General features: G+C 32.5%; 1 protein-coding gene across 1 annotated transcript in view; it reads right to left on the bottom strand.

Annotated features, from left to right (window-relative positions):
- Window positions 1-11,726, bottom strand: part of BCHE (butyrylcholinesterase) — a 77,541-nt gene extending 65,815 nt beyond the window's left edge. The window contains exons 1-2 of the mRNA XM_025288769.2: window positions 11,572-11,726; window positions 3,632-5,156 (exon numbers count right to left, since the gene is read on the bottom strand). Coding sequence (XP_025144554.1) covers window positions 3,632-5,156; window positions 11,572-11,686 — 1,640 coding nt within the window. The 5' untranslated portion in view covers window positions 11,687-11,726. The remainder of the gene's footprint in view (window positions 1-3,631; window positions 5,157-11,571) is intronic.
- Window positions 11,727-14,824: the final 3,098 nt, after the last annotated feature.

Genomic DNA, 14,824 nt, shown 5'->3' with positions numbered 1-14,824 from the left:
TGCAAACATAGCATGAGAAACTTGATGTATCTATCTTAATATTAGGCAAAGTCAATTTCAGGACAGAGACATTTCAAAATGATAAAAGTCAACTAATCAGGAATACATAATCCTAAATGTGCACAGAATTAATAGTATAAATTTAAAATAGTAAAAGAAAAATTAGTAGAATTAAGTGGAGAAATAAACAGAATCACAATTATAGTCAAAGATGTTAGTACCCTTCTCTCAGTATTTAAAATAAGTAGACAAAAATATTAGAAGACCTGAGAAACCATGAACTAATTAATTAATTTACTAATTAATTAATCATAGCAAGTAAGAACATGCATTCTTTTCAAGAGCACATAAAATAATCACCCATATGAATCATATTCTGGGTCATAAAATAATTCTCAATGTATTTCAAAATGGAAAATCTTGAGTAGAGTCTCTAACTAGAACTGAATTAAATTAGAAATCCACAACAAACTATCTATAAATCATACAAATAGCTGAAAGTTAAATAAAAGACTACTAAACAACCCATTGGGAAAATAAAATATCACAAAGAAAAGTTCAAAATTATTTTGAACTTAGTCCTAATAAGAAATATAACATATACTAAACATTCTTTAAGGAGAAAAGGCATTAAAACATTTTATGAACCATGTACTTGAAAATTCACTTTCCTGAATGATAATTACAACTTTTATTTCTACTTTTTACTTTCTTTATGTGTGATTTGGGGGTTATATGGGAGTAAAAATCTGCAGTTTCCCAATCTAGGCATTACTGACATTTGGAATGCATAATTTGTTGCTGGGGGACTATCCTGAGCATTGTAAGAAGTTTGGCAGCATCCCTGGCCTCTATATAACTAGTAGCCCACCCCGGTTCCAGAAGTGATACTCAAAAATAACTCCAGATATTGTTAAATGTCCTTGGTATGGGGAATGGAGGCAAACCAAGGGGGAGCATCTCCCTGGGAAGAGAACATCAAACATCATGTTTGTGGGCAAATGAATGTGAGTAGATTTCCCAACCTGACACTTAGACCAACTTTGTTACCATGGAGTTTATTTAATCATTTTAAGCTTCTGTATTTATTACACAGGTATACTTTGAAAAAATATAGTGCACACCAGGAGATTAACATTATGTTTTCCATCAAGTCAAATCTCAATGCATATGATATATTATTATCTCTGTCCAACTGTTCAAGCAGGGACTATAAAGAAACTCACTTGTTAAATTGGTATCTTGCTGAATGGTATCTATGGCTGAACTACATTAAAAAGTTTAATCTTTATGGTTTTAATCTTGTTAATGTGAATTTACTATTACAATAAAAAATTTTAAATATTCATTTATTCCCTATTAAAATATGCTAATCATAGAAGTAAATTAGGATTAAACAATCTTTTATTCCATTAATTATCAAATATTCTCTTCTTTGACCTGTTGCACTCGTTTGCCATAGATACTTCACCTCGTTATCAGTGTTCTCCATTGTGAAATGAGAAAATATATATTTCTTGATGATTTAAACATGTAAGATATGTCTTTTAAAAATTATAGGCATCAATATTTTGAAGAAATGTTGATGTTTCCCTTAAATTACTTTAATAGTATGCCTAAATTATTTATAATCTCTAGAATTGTCAGACAGAATTAAAAACATATTCAAGTGATTTAATGTGGATTAAAGCCTTGAGGGAGAGAACAAAATGAAATATACATAATTCTAAAGCAGCTCTAGAAATAAGATGTTCCTTGTTAAGCAAAAATTTAGGCTGATGTTGAGAAGGTGTAATATATTGTACAGCTACAGATAATAGCTTACATATCTTAAAAAAAAGTTTAACTTGTTCTTACTGAATCCGAATATTTGTTAAGTGGGACATATACCAATGTCAGTACTTCAATAAGTATCCAATAAAACCATAACTTCTCTTTCAAGAAGTTAGTTCTTAGTCTAGTTTAGGAGGCTCAGAATACAATGAAAGATAGCATTTAGATACATGACTGTCAATGGTTTCTCTGGGAGTGTAAAACAGATCTGAAGCAATTACAACTCTTAGAATTAAAGTTACTCTGTATGAAACATGTAATTGGTCAAAACTTAACACAATAGTAGGACTTGTGTCATTAAAAAGGAGAGAGGTAAATTTTCTAAACAGGGCACACAGCAAGAACAGGTTCTAAGGTATAGTTAAACTTGAAATCTTTGATATTCATGTGATAACTCCTCTACCAACGAAACAGGTACTGAAGAGAATGGGTTGTAGCAAGGTTAGAGAAGCATCTTAATGCCAGATGGAAGAGTTTTAGCCTTATATACAGTGAAAAAGTGTCAAAACATTTTGAGAGGAGTTATAAAATACAGATACTTTGTAGAAAGATACCTACAATAACATGAAGCATCAACACAATGAATTCCAAGGTTCGATGCACGATACTGGATGCTTGGGGCTGGTGCACTGGGACGACCCAGAGGGATGGTATGGGGAGGGAGGAGGGAGGAGTGTTCAGGATGGGGAACACATGCATACCTGTGGTGGATTCATTTTGATATATGGCAAAACCAATACAATATTGTAAAGTTAAAAAATAAAATAAAAAATGAACCAAATGGAGGACGGAAAAGAAAACCAGAAAGAAAATCATTCCCAAAATTCTTTTTGATTATAAAGATAGGATGACAAATTGGATTAATGCATCAATCAGTTTGTGAGTTTCTGTAAGCATTTTTCAAAAAAAGAGATGTCCCAATTTCTACTTTTTTGGTTATTCTCACTGATACAAACTGTTTCAGTGTAGAAAATTCAATTTGAGGTTACACATTACTACAAAATCCTTATTTTTTATACACATGAAGTATTAAAAAACAGAAAATATATTGATATTAAAAGAGCATTTTTCCTCTGATGATTGAAGAGATAATATCACAATATTTATAACATATGAGGGAAAATATGTTCTTTTGTAACATCTCTTATTATGTAATGTCACCCTTGTGACTACTCAAGTGGAAAGCAGCTTAGCTAAGCAAGATGAGCCTTGCAGCTCTTGTTCAACAAAGGTTACCTAAAACCTCTGAACAAACATATTAGGGAATAAAAAACGTTGATAAAATGTCAAATTCTGTATTTTGAGTAATGTGAGGACCAACCCTAATACCATCCTGCCCTTTGATTTTCCTGTGATGGTATGTCTTTCTTTGTGCATCAGGTTACAGTGTACCACTGCTTAAGAGCATGAGCAAAAAAGAGATATTCCTGCTCCTTCTTAAACATATGAACACTGTAAACTTTTAGGCTGAAAAGCACTTGACAAGGTGGACATCATGTTCGCAAGGTGGACATCTAGTTCCAGACAAACTTTGGGGAACGTTGTTAAAGTACTTTATGCTGCTTTAAAGAAATGAAATCAGAAAATATTTTTCATAAAAGTTCTTTGATTATTTCTTTTAAGCACTCTGATGCAAGGAACTGAAATGTACTAAATAATGAAAAACAAAACCAGCTTAAGGTGTGAAGAGAATAAATAATCAAAATGTTTCTGTACCTTGAATGAAGTCTACACTGGGGAACATGCAAAGCTAAGCAAAACAAAACAAACAAGAACAATTACAAAAATTGGCACTTACCCATATTTTGCAAAATTTGCCCAACGTTTCATAATGGATCTGCTAAAAATTTCCTCAGCTTTTGTGTAATTAACTCTTCTTTCCAGTGGTAAACCAAAAACAAATTCGATCTCATAACCATGCATCACTCCCATCCATTCTGGCCAAGGGAGTTTAGAGGATCGGTGCTCAAAGTAGTAGAAAAAGGCATTGTTTCCCATATCTGAGAACTTTTTGGTGAACTCCAAAGCAGGACATATGATATTGTAATCCCCAACAACATCATCCAAGGCCTCACGGTATTTTTCAGCTCTCTGATCATCTAACCAGTCCATGTAGTGGAAAAGGATCGATTCCTTTCCAAACTCACTAACTCCTGGAAAAAATATTTTTAAACCTTCTTGAAATTCTTTTCTGGTTATAATACTATTGTTATCTTTGCTGAAACCAGGAGCACCATATACTAAAAATGCTGTCCCTTCATCTTTATTAACACCCACCAAGATCTGGGTTTTTTTGAACTGTCCAAGTTGGAGTAGTGTGTCTGGCATGTCAGTGAGAAAATCACCATCCACAGTGGGACCAAAATTTACTGATAAGAGTGTACCATAGGGGACAACAAACACTTCATGACGAAGAATCTCCTGGGGATCTTTATTTCGAAGGCATTTGATTATCTCAGTGTCATTTTCTCTAGAGCAACCAATAAATTTAGCTAAAGTCAATGTTCTGTTCCTAGCTTCATAACGAGATGTCACTGCCCAAGGAGCATTAGAGGATCCACTTTGCAGAATAGCTCTGGTAAACAACGGGTGGCTTTCAGGAGAAAGTAAATGAAGGCTAACTGAAGCTGCTCCTGCACTTTCTCCAAAGAGAGTTACACTTTTAGGATTTCCACCAAAGGCTGCTATGTTTTTTTGGACCCAGTGAAGAGCCAACTGTTGATCAAATAGACCAACATTCCCTGGTGCCTCAGGATTTCCTGGTAAAGCTAAGAATCCGAGGGCACCCACTCTATAGTTCATTGAAACCACAATAACTCTTTCAACCCGTGCCAGAAACTTTCCATCATAAACATGCAAAGATGATGTTCCAGTCTGAAAACTACCACCGTAGATCCATATCATTACAGTAGCATTTTTTGGTTTAGGTGTTGGAATCCACACATTCAGATATAAACAGTCTTCACTGAGGTCAGTGTTCGGGTTCCACATCTCTGAACCAAGGAAGCCTGGAAAACTTTGATCTGTGTTCTGATAACAAGAATTTGCATATTTTGTGGCATTCCAAATATCAGGCCACTTGGTCAAAGATTGTGGCTTTTTGAATCGTAGTCTACCAAGAGGTGGCTGTGCATACGGGATTCCAAGAAAGGCTGTTACTGTGCCACCAAGTACTGGCAAGCGCATCCCCCTGACTTTTCCATTCTTGGTGGTAATTATGATGTCTTCTTCAGTGTGTGACTTCTCAAAGAGTACCCAGAGCAGAAGGAACCACAAGACAAATCTGATGTATATGACTGTACTCCGGCTCTGCATATTGGTTTCTGCAAGAGAGGTAAGCAGGAAGTTTTAACAGCTTCATGCGTCTAAGGTTATATTTTATTGATGATAATTAACTAAAATTTAGCAGTTCTTATTAATCCTGTAAATTATGAAAACTAATTAATCTGTTACTGCTACAAACAATAGAAAATGGTTAGACATATTTCAGTTTTCAATTTAGGAAAGAAATGAGTGAAATGGAAATGGAAAAAGAAATGATTTCAATTTGAAGAGATTCATTTACAAACCTCTGTAAGAAAGAGAGATTTAGTATTTTAAGGAGAAAATTTGTCCAAGGCATAACTGTGTGTGTGTATATATATGTGTGTGTGTGTGTGTGTGTGTGTGTGTGTGTGTGTGTATATATATATATATATACACACATATATATATATATATACAACTTTACCAGGCATTAAGTGGCAGTCTATTAATGACAGATATAGTAGATTAAATTTCTACCTTGGTTAGAGGAAGAAATACAAGCTCACATATTCTCTGGAATATATATACAGTTCTAATCATGGCTGACTGGCTCTTGACAGAGCTGTGAAGTAGGTTAAGAAACTCTAAGGATCTTCAGACCTATTACTGTCTTTTTCTGTTTCCACAGTCCCATCTGGGGTCCTTTTTGCCTTAGTGGTTTTTTCCTCTGTACACGCATAAGCATAGTGTAAGGTCAGAAGAGAATTTGGACAAGCAATTCATAAAATGTTAAGTAACAAAAAAATGCAGTAGCTACCATTAATCCTACAAATTGTGAAAACAAACAAATCTTCTACCACTATAAAGGTCTACCAGAAATAGATAGAGAAGACTGGATATATACCAGTCCTTTGGAACTGAATAACCATGAAGGGTTTTTCTACCTAAATTATATCGTCAATGAAGAGACTAATAGTGTAATGTGTGGATGAAGAAATCAATTTAGAAGAAATTTTACACTCAGAGATGACTTAATACATGTCTTAATCCGTTAATTTATTAAAGTATATGCAACTAGGGAGGTTAAATGTGTTAGCATGGTCAGATTTGCTTATATTTTGGTAGTGGACAGTGAAATCAGAAGACTAAAATTAAGGAATTACTGGGAAAAGTGGGGGAATCAAAAGTAATCTTTGATACCTACCAAATCATGACTATTTGACATTTCATGAAATAATATTTATTTAATAATATGAAAAGAACATTTGGGGAAATCAAAGTTTTATTTAAAATTCATAATGCACAGTTGAGTTTCTTTTTAATAAAAAAAATTTAAATCACATTCTGAAACTCTAAGTGACAAAGGATAGAAAAATGTAATGAAGATATCATCTGAAAGAACTAATATCCTTATACAACTGAGAAAAAAAAGAAAATCTGATTAAAATTGTCAAATACAAACACTGATTCTCATCCATAAAACAACAGCAAAGTTCCATACATGTACAAAATGTTTTCTTCATTATGTTTTGAGAGTGTAATAATAAATCCAAACTATGTGTCCAAGAAACTAATCCTGTGAGCACTGAGAATTTGTATTAGATTTTTTATTTTTTTTTCTTAAATTTTAGATTGTCTTAGAAGGCAGTGATTTAGGCACTACCTATTAAGATAACTGTCTTAGATCTATGATCCTCACAGTTAATGAGCCTCATTCACCACTGCTCACAGGACAGCTAGTATCCAACAGGTATTTTTTGATCCCCCAAAATACATGAATAAACTAATCCACTGTATACACTACTTTGTTCAATGTACAGTACTTATAGATGTATATCCATTTCTACTGCTATCTCTGTCTCTTTGTCTATGATTATGGCTATGTCTATAAATATATTTATCTCTAATTCTACTTATATCTGCATGTTTATGCCTATATACACATATATATTTATACATAATGATTGCTATAATAGTAAGGCTTCAAAAAATTAAGCCATGAGATTTTTTATGCTCTCAATTTTGAAATAAATGACTCTGTTATTACCAATAAAATATTTTGAAGTATATAATATTTTAACACTATATATATTCTATTATGAAATTTAGATATTATAATCAAATTAAATATAATTTTTTTATAAAAATAATAAATATAATGTCATGGTATATACTCTTGCCTGGAAAATCCCATGGACGGAGGAGCCTGGTAGGCTACGGTCCATGGGGTCGCTGAGTTGGACACAACTGAGCGATTTCACTTTCACTTTTCACTTTCATGCATTGGAGAAAGAAATGGCAACCCACTCCAGTGTTCTTGCCTGGAGAATCCCAGGGATGGGGGAGCCTGGTGGGCTCCATCTATAGGGTCACACAAAGTCAGACACGACTGAAGCGACTTAGCAGCAGCAGCAGCAACAGCATGGTAATATAAAGATGCCTGTAAACTTGACACTTGAGGCTTCCCTGATGGCTCAGTGGTGAAGAATTTGCCTGCCAATTCAGGAGCCTTGGTTCAATCCCTGGGTCAGGAATATCCCCTGTAGAAGGAAATGGCAACCTACTCCAATATTATTACCTGGGAAATCCCATGGACAGAGGAACCTGGGAGGCTACAGTCCACTGGGTCACAAAGAGTTGGACACAACTTAGTGACTAAATAGCAGCAGCAGTAGCAAATTTGACTCTAATAAAATTTTATATTTCAGAGAGCTAGGAGTTTTAGAGATACTGCTAACATATACTACAATTTTATTTTTTCCCCCTTCTGATAAATCCTAAGACATTTCTTCTAAATTGGAGGTAGGCATTTGGCCTAGGTCAATCAATCTCTACTAAGTCTAATCAAGATTGTATTCTTTTTGTTTGGTTTTACATAAACCATATAACAGATCCTGATAATTTTTGGTTTCTGACAGTTTTCAAACTTTCATTCTATTGTTTATTAATTTTATTCCATAGCGAATATAAAATTACTACCAACATATTTTGTTTTTGTATGTAATTAATAAATATAATAATATTCATTGCATGTATTATGAAAGGCTGCTATAACATCTAAAAGGTTGTAATAACATTCCATGTCACTTAATTGATTTATATAAGTACTTGCATGCTTTTATTTATATTTTGTGCTAAGTAGAACTTAAATGTTATATAATATGATTTATATGAATAATAATCTTTCTTTTTCAACAGTGATATCTATGAGTCATCACCTTGGTATTACTAATATAAGTACTTACACCTTGTAATTGTAAATAATGTAATTAGTAACATTCAATCATATAAGCCTGTGTTTGTAGCAAGAATGGTAATATAATTCTAATTCACCTTGGTGTTAACCTGTTGGAGTACATTTTAAATACTATATTATTAAATCTAGGTTTTAGCATGAACATATGATTCTATTTGCATACTCATTATTAGTGTAGACTAATATGTTTATATTTATTTGCATGCATGCTAAGCCGCTTCAGTCATGTCCAACTCTTTGTGACCCTATGAACTGTAGCCTGCCAGGCTCCTCAGTCCATGGGGTTCTCCAGACAAGAATACTAGAGTGGGTTGCCATGCCGTCCTCCAGGGGATCGTCCCAACCCAGGGACTGAACTCTGGATCTCCTGCATTGCAGGAGGATTTTTTACTGCTGAGCCACTGCAGTCCTTTATTTAAGTAAGAATAATTCTTTTTTCATAATCTAGTATTTTCTAGTCTAAATGCTGCACTGTAGTTTTACCATTAAGAGATGTTTATGTTTTTAATATACATTATCACATGAGTAAGCAATCAAAAAGTAGACAAAGGAGATTAAAAAATGTTATTGCTCTGTATCTCTAAGTGTTTATTAATAATTAAAGTATTCAACAAAATTTCATTTATTTCATCCTATAAATTCTGTTGCAAATTGACTACTGGTACATTAAACAATTTAAATTCTGAGAACACATAACATGTTTATCACAAAGAATGGGATAAATTTTCATACCAAGGACAACTGAGTAAATGAATTTAGAAATTCTCAGTTTAGATCAACTAATTTATTGTAATAATATGTAATACTTGATTAAAGTCATTAGTTTTGTTTGGAATTGCAAAAGAAAATTGATGGGAGTGGGGAGGGAGAGAAACCTGGAAAATAATGAATACTATAGTGTTCCAAGTTTATCAAATGCTTCAGGATATCAAAATCTACTGGCAATTTGGGAAAATTATTCCCAGCTTAAAAAAAAAACTTTCAAAATTAAAAAATGTAAAAATGTATTTTCTTATTTTTGCATTTTTAATTCCATTTTGAAAGTAGTATCAAAATTCCTTGACTAATTTTAAAAATATGCAATGGTATAAGATATGAGTACAATAAAATTATTGGTATAAAAAGCTATTTATTTGCCACATATTTGTCATAATTGGATATCAACCAAATTTTCTAAATAATTGGGCAGTCAAAGACTTATTAAAGGATGGTCAGGCAAAACCTGTTAATAGTTTTCGCTGAATGTAGTTTTCTTGTCTTTTTAAGAAAGTTTTAGTAGAATGTATACTTCTATATAAAAATAAAGACTGTTAAAATGGTAGGAAAAGAGCCATCTAGATAATATGATCTAGAACAAGGGCCACTAAAATGTAGATAGTCCAATTAAAACAACTGAGCCTTTATATCAAACCTAAAAAGCTTGTTTTGTTGTAGGCTAAGTGAAGCGGGGAATTGAGGAAGTCTGTTTATAAACTACAGCATTGTCTTCCAGGGATCCTTCAGATACCCAATAGACACTAAAAGGATGTATAGATAGAAGACACTATATTAGGTATGAAACACAGATCTATAACTCTCCTCAAGGAGGAAAACATTTTACAAACTTTTTATTGTGTGAATAATTTGAACATTTAATATTAGATATCTTGGGTCTTCTTGCAAAGTTCAATCTGTTCTTAGGTTGACATCTATTCATTTATAATTCTCCATTTGGAACAGTTCAATTTTGATAAGAATGAGCAGATTTTGGCAAGAAAGCATTAAAATGAAGACAACATATAATTTAAGCATGCATTATTCATTGTTACCAAGAAATAAAGCAGAAATTAAATCTGAAAATAAGATATCATTTGCTTATATTTTAAAAGCTGAAATATGGAGTAGATCCCTATATTTTCTTTTTTTAGCTTTCTTTTTTATTTTTTTAAATTCTGAAAATATGCTAACACATTTACAGGAGACTTGGAAATTACAGAACAATGTTATGTATAGTTCCACCATATATTACAAATTTTTGTTTCAAATAAATATATTAAGATTTTTAGTTGGAGTTTCACCAAATATTTTCTTATAATTAAAAAACTAAGGACAATAATATGTCTAGGAGAACAAAACAGAACTTTGCAAATTCAATTAGAAATTTAATTTGCATCCAAAGGACCACTCTATTTCAAACACACAGAGAATTCTAAAGGTTGTCATTTAAAGTAAAAATCATTCTTTAAAACCTCATGTTTATCCTTAATAACTACATAAGTGACATATAATTACATTTATCATAGCTATGAGATAGCTCATATTATGGAAGGCATTATACAGACTAGTAACAGTAACTCCTGAGTTTATTATTATTCAATATATTCATAAAAAGTTGGAAGGAATAACTTTATTTTTTTTTAATTACAAATAGAAATCATAAATTGTGAAATAATTTTGTTCACATTTCAGTTCACTTTTAATCATTCATATTGTTTTATTAAAAACTCAATGCTTAATCCTCTGGTGAAATAAGAATTGATATCAAAATAAAGGTAGATTTACAAAATTATAGGATGAACAGAAAGTGTGCATTTGCTATTATCTCTATAATAATAAAAATAACAGCAAATGTAAAACACTTTTCTATAAATACACATATTAAAAAAAGAATAAACAGGGCAAACTAGACAAAAGTTTGTAAATCAAATCAAGAAATAGATTTTTCCTTTTATACAAAACAAACTTAGACCTTTCTTTTGCAAATTGATTTTGTTAAAGTTTCAAATGGCAAAATGTTAAGTACTCTGTAAAACCAGACAATAAGAGAACTATTCATTTCAAACCACTTTAAAAAAAAAAAATAGAGAGTAAGATTGGTCAATAAACACTTGTTACTCTTTTAAGGAGACATTCACCAAACAGAGCATTTAAATGTAAAACACAGCATAAAATTCCCTTAGAGGGTGCATTAGGAACATACATTACGGTGATCCCATTAAGTGCTATGGTCCTTTATACAAAGTTGAACAAATTCATTAGTTCCTTAGCAGTTAAGTGGACTCTGTCTGTGTTCCCTGAATAATCAAAAGGTTTGATGTATGTGGCTGCTCCCTTCATCTGTCCCATTTCCAATGACTGCCTCCCACAGAGCACCAACGGGGCACAACAAACACGTGAAGGGATCACATTCCTGTTACAGAATGAGCTTCAGGGTAACTTCCATCTCTACAGGCAGACGTAAATTCAGAGCAACTTACCCGACTCACTGCAACAAAGATGATAAAGTTTGCAAGGAGTGGAAATCATATAATACTTCAGGGAAATGCAGTATGAAGCTGCTGCTCCAGCCTGTAAATTGGACTGCACTGACATTACAATCAACAGTTACTGACAAAGCTCGCGAGAGTTGGCAGCGGCAACTTGATCTAGAAGCAGCCAATCTTTACTTTCTGACATCTGTTCAGAGGCTAATTGTATGAATGCTGTAGTGATTCATTTACAAAAGTATTACCGGAGTCGTGTTTTAAGATTGCAGGCACTCATCTAGAGTGAAGAAAAAGAAAGCTACAGAGCAGATACTGAAATTGAACAGAAAATACACAGGGGTTTGTTTGTTTTTTTTTTTTTTTTTTTTTCTTTTTTAATCGTTTGTTTTCATTTTCTTTTTAAACACCTCCAGAACTTTTAAGGTTTTATTCTCCTTTATGGAATCTACATTTTTCTCATGCTGATTTTGATTTAAATATATATATGTTGCTTTAAAGAAATGTTGTTGAAATTGTTGTACCTTCAATCTGTGTCAAGCAAGTAGCTGTGTTACTGTTGTTGTTTAGTCCCTCAGTTGCGTCCTACTCACTTTTGCCACCCCATGGACTGTAGGCTGCCAGGCCCCTCTGTCTATGGGATTCTCCAAGCAAGAGTTCTGGAGTTGGTTGCCATTTCCTTCTTCACATATAGTTATAAAGGAGTGTAAAAAATTAAATAGGAAACTAATTATTCTATAGGTAAAACTATGAAAATCAAAAGACTAATTTTATCAATGAATGAATGTGATATGTGTGTCCTTCCAGCCCCTACACCCCAACATCCATGTAAATCATACAGATATCAGCTTTGATAATTTCCTAATTGGGGACCCTGCAGGCAGTCAAGTGTTGTAAGAAGCCACAAAATTCCTGCTTGAGACAAGGAAAATAAAATAGAATGAACATTCAACACTATACTTTATAGAAAAACACACTTGTCAGCTGAAACTGCGTGAACTCTCAAGGATGTATATGCATCTTTCAACCTTATCTTCCCTGACTTGGCTTTTCGGGCAAATGAAAAAACACATAAAAAATTTTTTTTAATGAACCATTTAATGCCTGACTTCTCAATGCAGTTATAGTCTTTATCTCCCACGAAAGATTGCTTTCACTTTTAAGTCTCTCGCTTTGGGGCTTGTCATGGACTAACCAGTAGGCACGTAATTGTGGATAAGCCTATGTTTTGTTTTTAAAACATAATGTTTAAGATTTCAAATATGCAAATGTAAGAACTGTCGTTTGTTATTAATACTGTCTTGTGTCAGTCATTATAATTGACAGCTTACATAACTTGTTTTATTTTATTTCAACAAATATATAAGTTAAATATTACTAATTGCATTTTCAGATGAGGACACTGAGGCTCTTAAAGATCAGAAACTTGGCTATATATATTTTTTACCACTAATAGGAATTGGCATCAGAATTTTAACCTAGATTTTTCTGATGTCATTCCATGTCAACTGTTCCCAAGATACCAACCACTTTGGCCTTTTTAAATAATCTTTTCTGGGAAATTTGCTCCTTAGGAGGTATTTATTAGACAATGAATTTCACAGTCACAGTGATTTATATTGTATTTAGAATATAGTTTATGAAATGACAATCTAGTAACAAAAAAGTTACAGAGTAAATGGTTTATCTAAAGGAATAAAGATTTTTTTCAAAAACGGTACACTGACAACACAGTGAATAGTAACGTGATGGCATTTTTGTTTAAAATATAGTCATTCTAGTAATCCATGTGGAACGGAGTTCATTAGTTTAATATATGTGCCTTTTTTTTCATTGAAATGCCAAATTTCTTCTCTCCAACACAGCTGCACTGCATTGTTCTGGGTTAGCATGTGGTTGATCTTATTCTCCTGCAATTATTGAGTGATGTTTTTGATGTTAGCAAATGCAGGAGAACATTCTGCATGTAATATCAACACATCACAATGAAAATATATCAGATATTAATATATTTCATTTTCATCTTTAAACAGGAAAGTAAACAATAAACTCTTTTATCCTTATATCTTTAACACATGTGTAAACTGGCTGACTAGCAGTGTCAACTGATAAAATCTGGCAATTTTTTCTCTTTTTATTTCATTTACCCTCACCATTCCTCAGACATGCCATCCTATTTAATGCATTATTTCAGTGCATTTCTTTTTCCTGTCTTATTGGAGGTTTTATTCATTTGTGGCTCAACATATAGCAGCTACTTCTGTGATGCCAATATTTTTTCACACTTATCCAGCAAGAGGACTTAGTCACACAAAATGAATTTCGTTTCAAGCTTATTTGGCAAGGGTTGTTCTATTACCTGACAGAACCCTTGAGGGTTCATGATCATACTGTTAAATGTTGAGACTGCCTCCTAAGTAATACTGCTCAAATACCACAGGAGTGTTGAAATGGTGTTAATACCGCTCAGGTTTTGCAACCATGTATGCTAAAGGTCTGGCAAGGCTTATGGTCTTGAATGAACATTTTCAGTTAGTCTATCACACAGAGTTTTTACTTTTAAGGTTTTATTGTTACTTAATTACCACTGATCTGGTTGTTTTCTAGATAGCAGCTGTGAAGGAGATTTGACACAGTGTGGGAAATAGTAATATCACATTATACATTAGTCTTTTTTAGGCATACTCATGCTATGAAAATGCCCTAATCTTTCATTAATACTTTCTTTTTTACAAGAACAATGCCTTCTCTAAAAAAATATGGGTTACCAAAAAATACCCAACGTTTTATGTATCACAGAGATGGAAAAGGTCATTTGATATATTCCATTCTACTTAAAAAAAAAAAAAAACTATGTATAGTTATAATCAGACATATATAAAACAATAATTAGGTTATTAAAATTTTTCTTATTTTCAAAATTTATTTCATAATATTAATTTTTATTAAAATGTTTTAATGACCTAGCGATACATTATCAATGATTATACTGCAATTTCTTGCACCATTTGTTTCTTATATGATGATAAAATAATTTGCAAGCACTACTACTTGCAGACATTGTTCTAAGGACTTTGAATATATTAACTCATTCAAAACTCAAAACCCCCTTTTAAGTAAATACTATTATTATCCCTATTTTTTGGTTAAAGAAATTTAATCAGAAAGCGTTTTAGTAACTTACCAAACGTCATACAGGTAATGAAAGTATTTTCTAATTTTTTAAATGTAAACTCTCACAATTGGC

This window comes from Bubalus bubalis, chromosome 1, assembly GCF_019923935.1.
Source record: "Bubalus bubalis isolate 160015118507 breed Murrah chromosome 1, NDDB_SH_1, whole genome shotgun sequence".
Lineage (NCBI taxonomy): Eukaryota > Metazoa > Chordata > Mammalia > Artiodactyla > Bovidae > Bubalus > Bubalus bubalis.
Note: the sequence above shows the minus strand (reverse complement) of the source record. Positions and strands in the feature narration are given on the sequence as shown.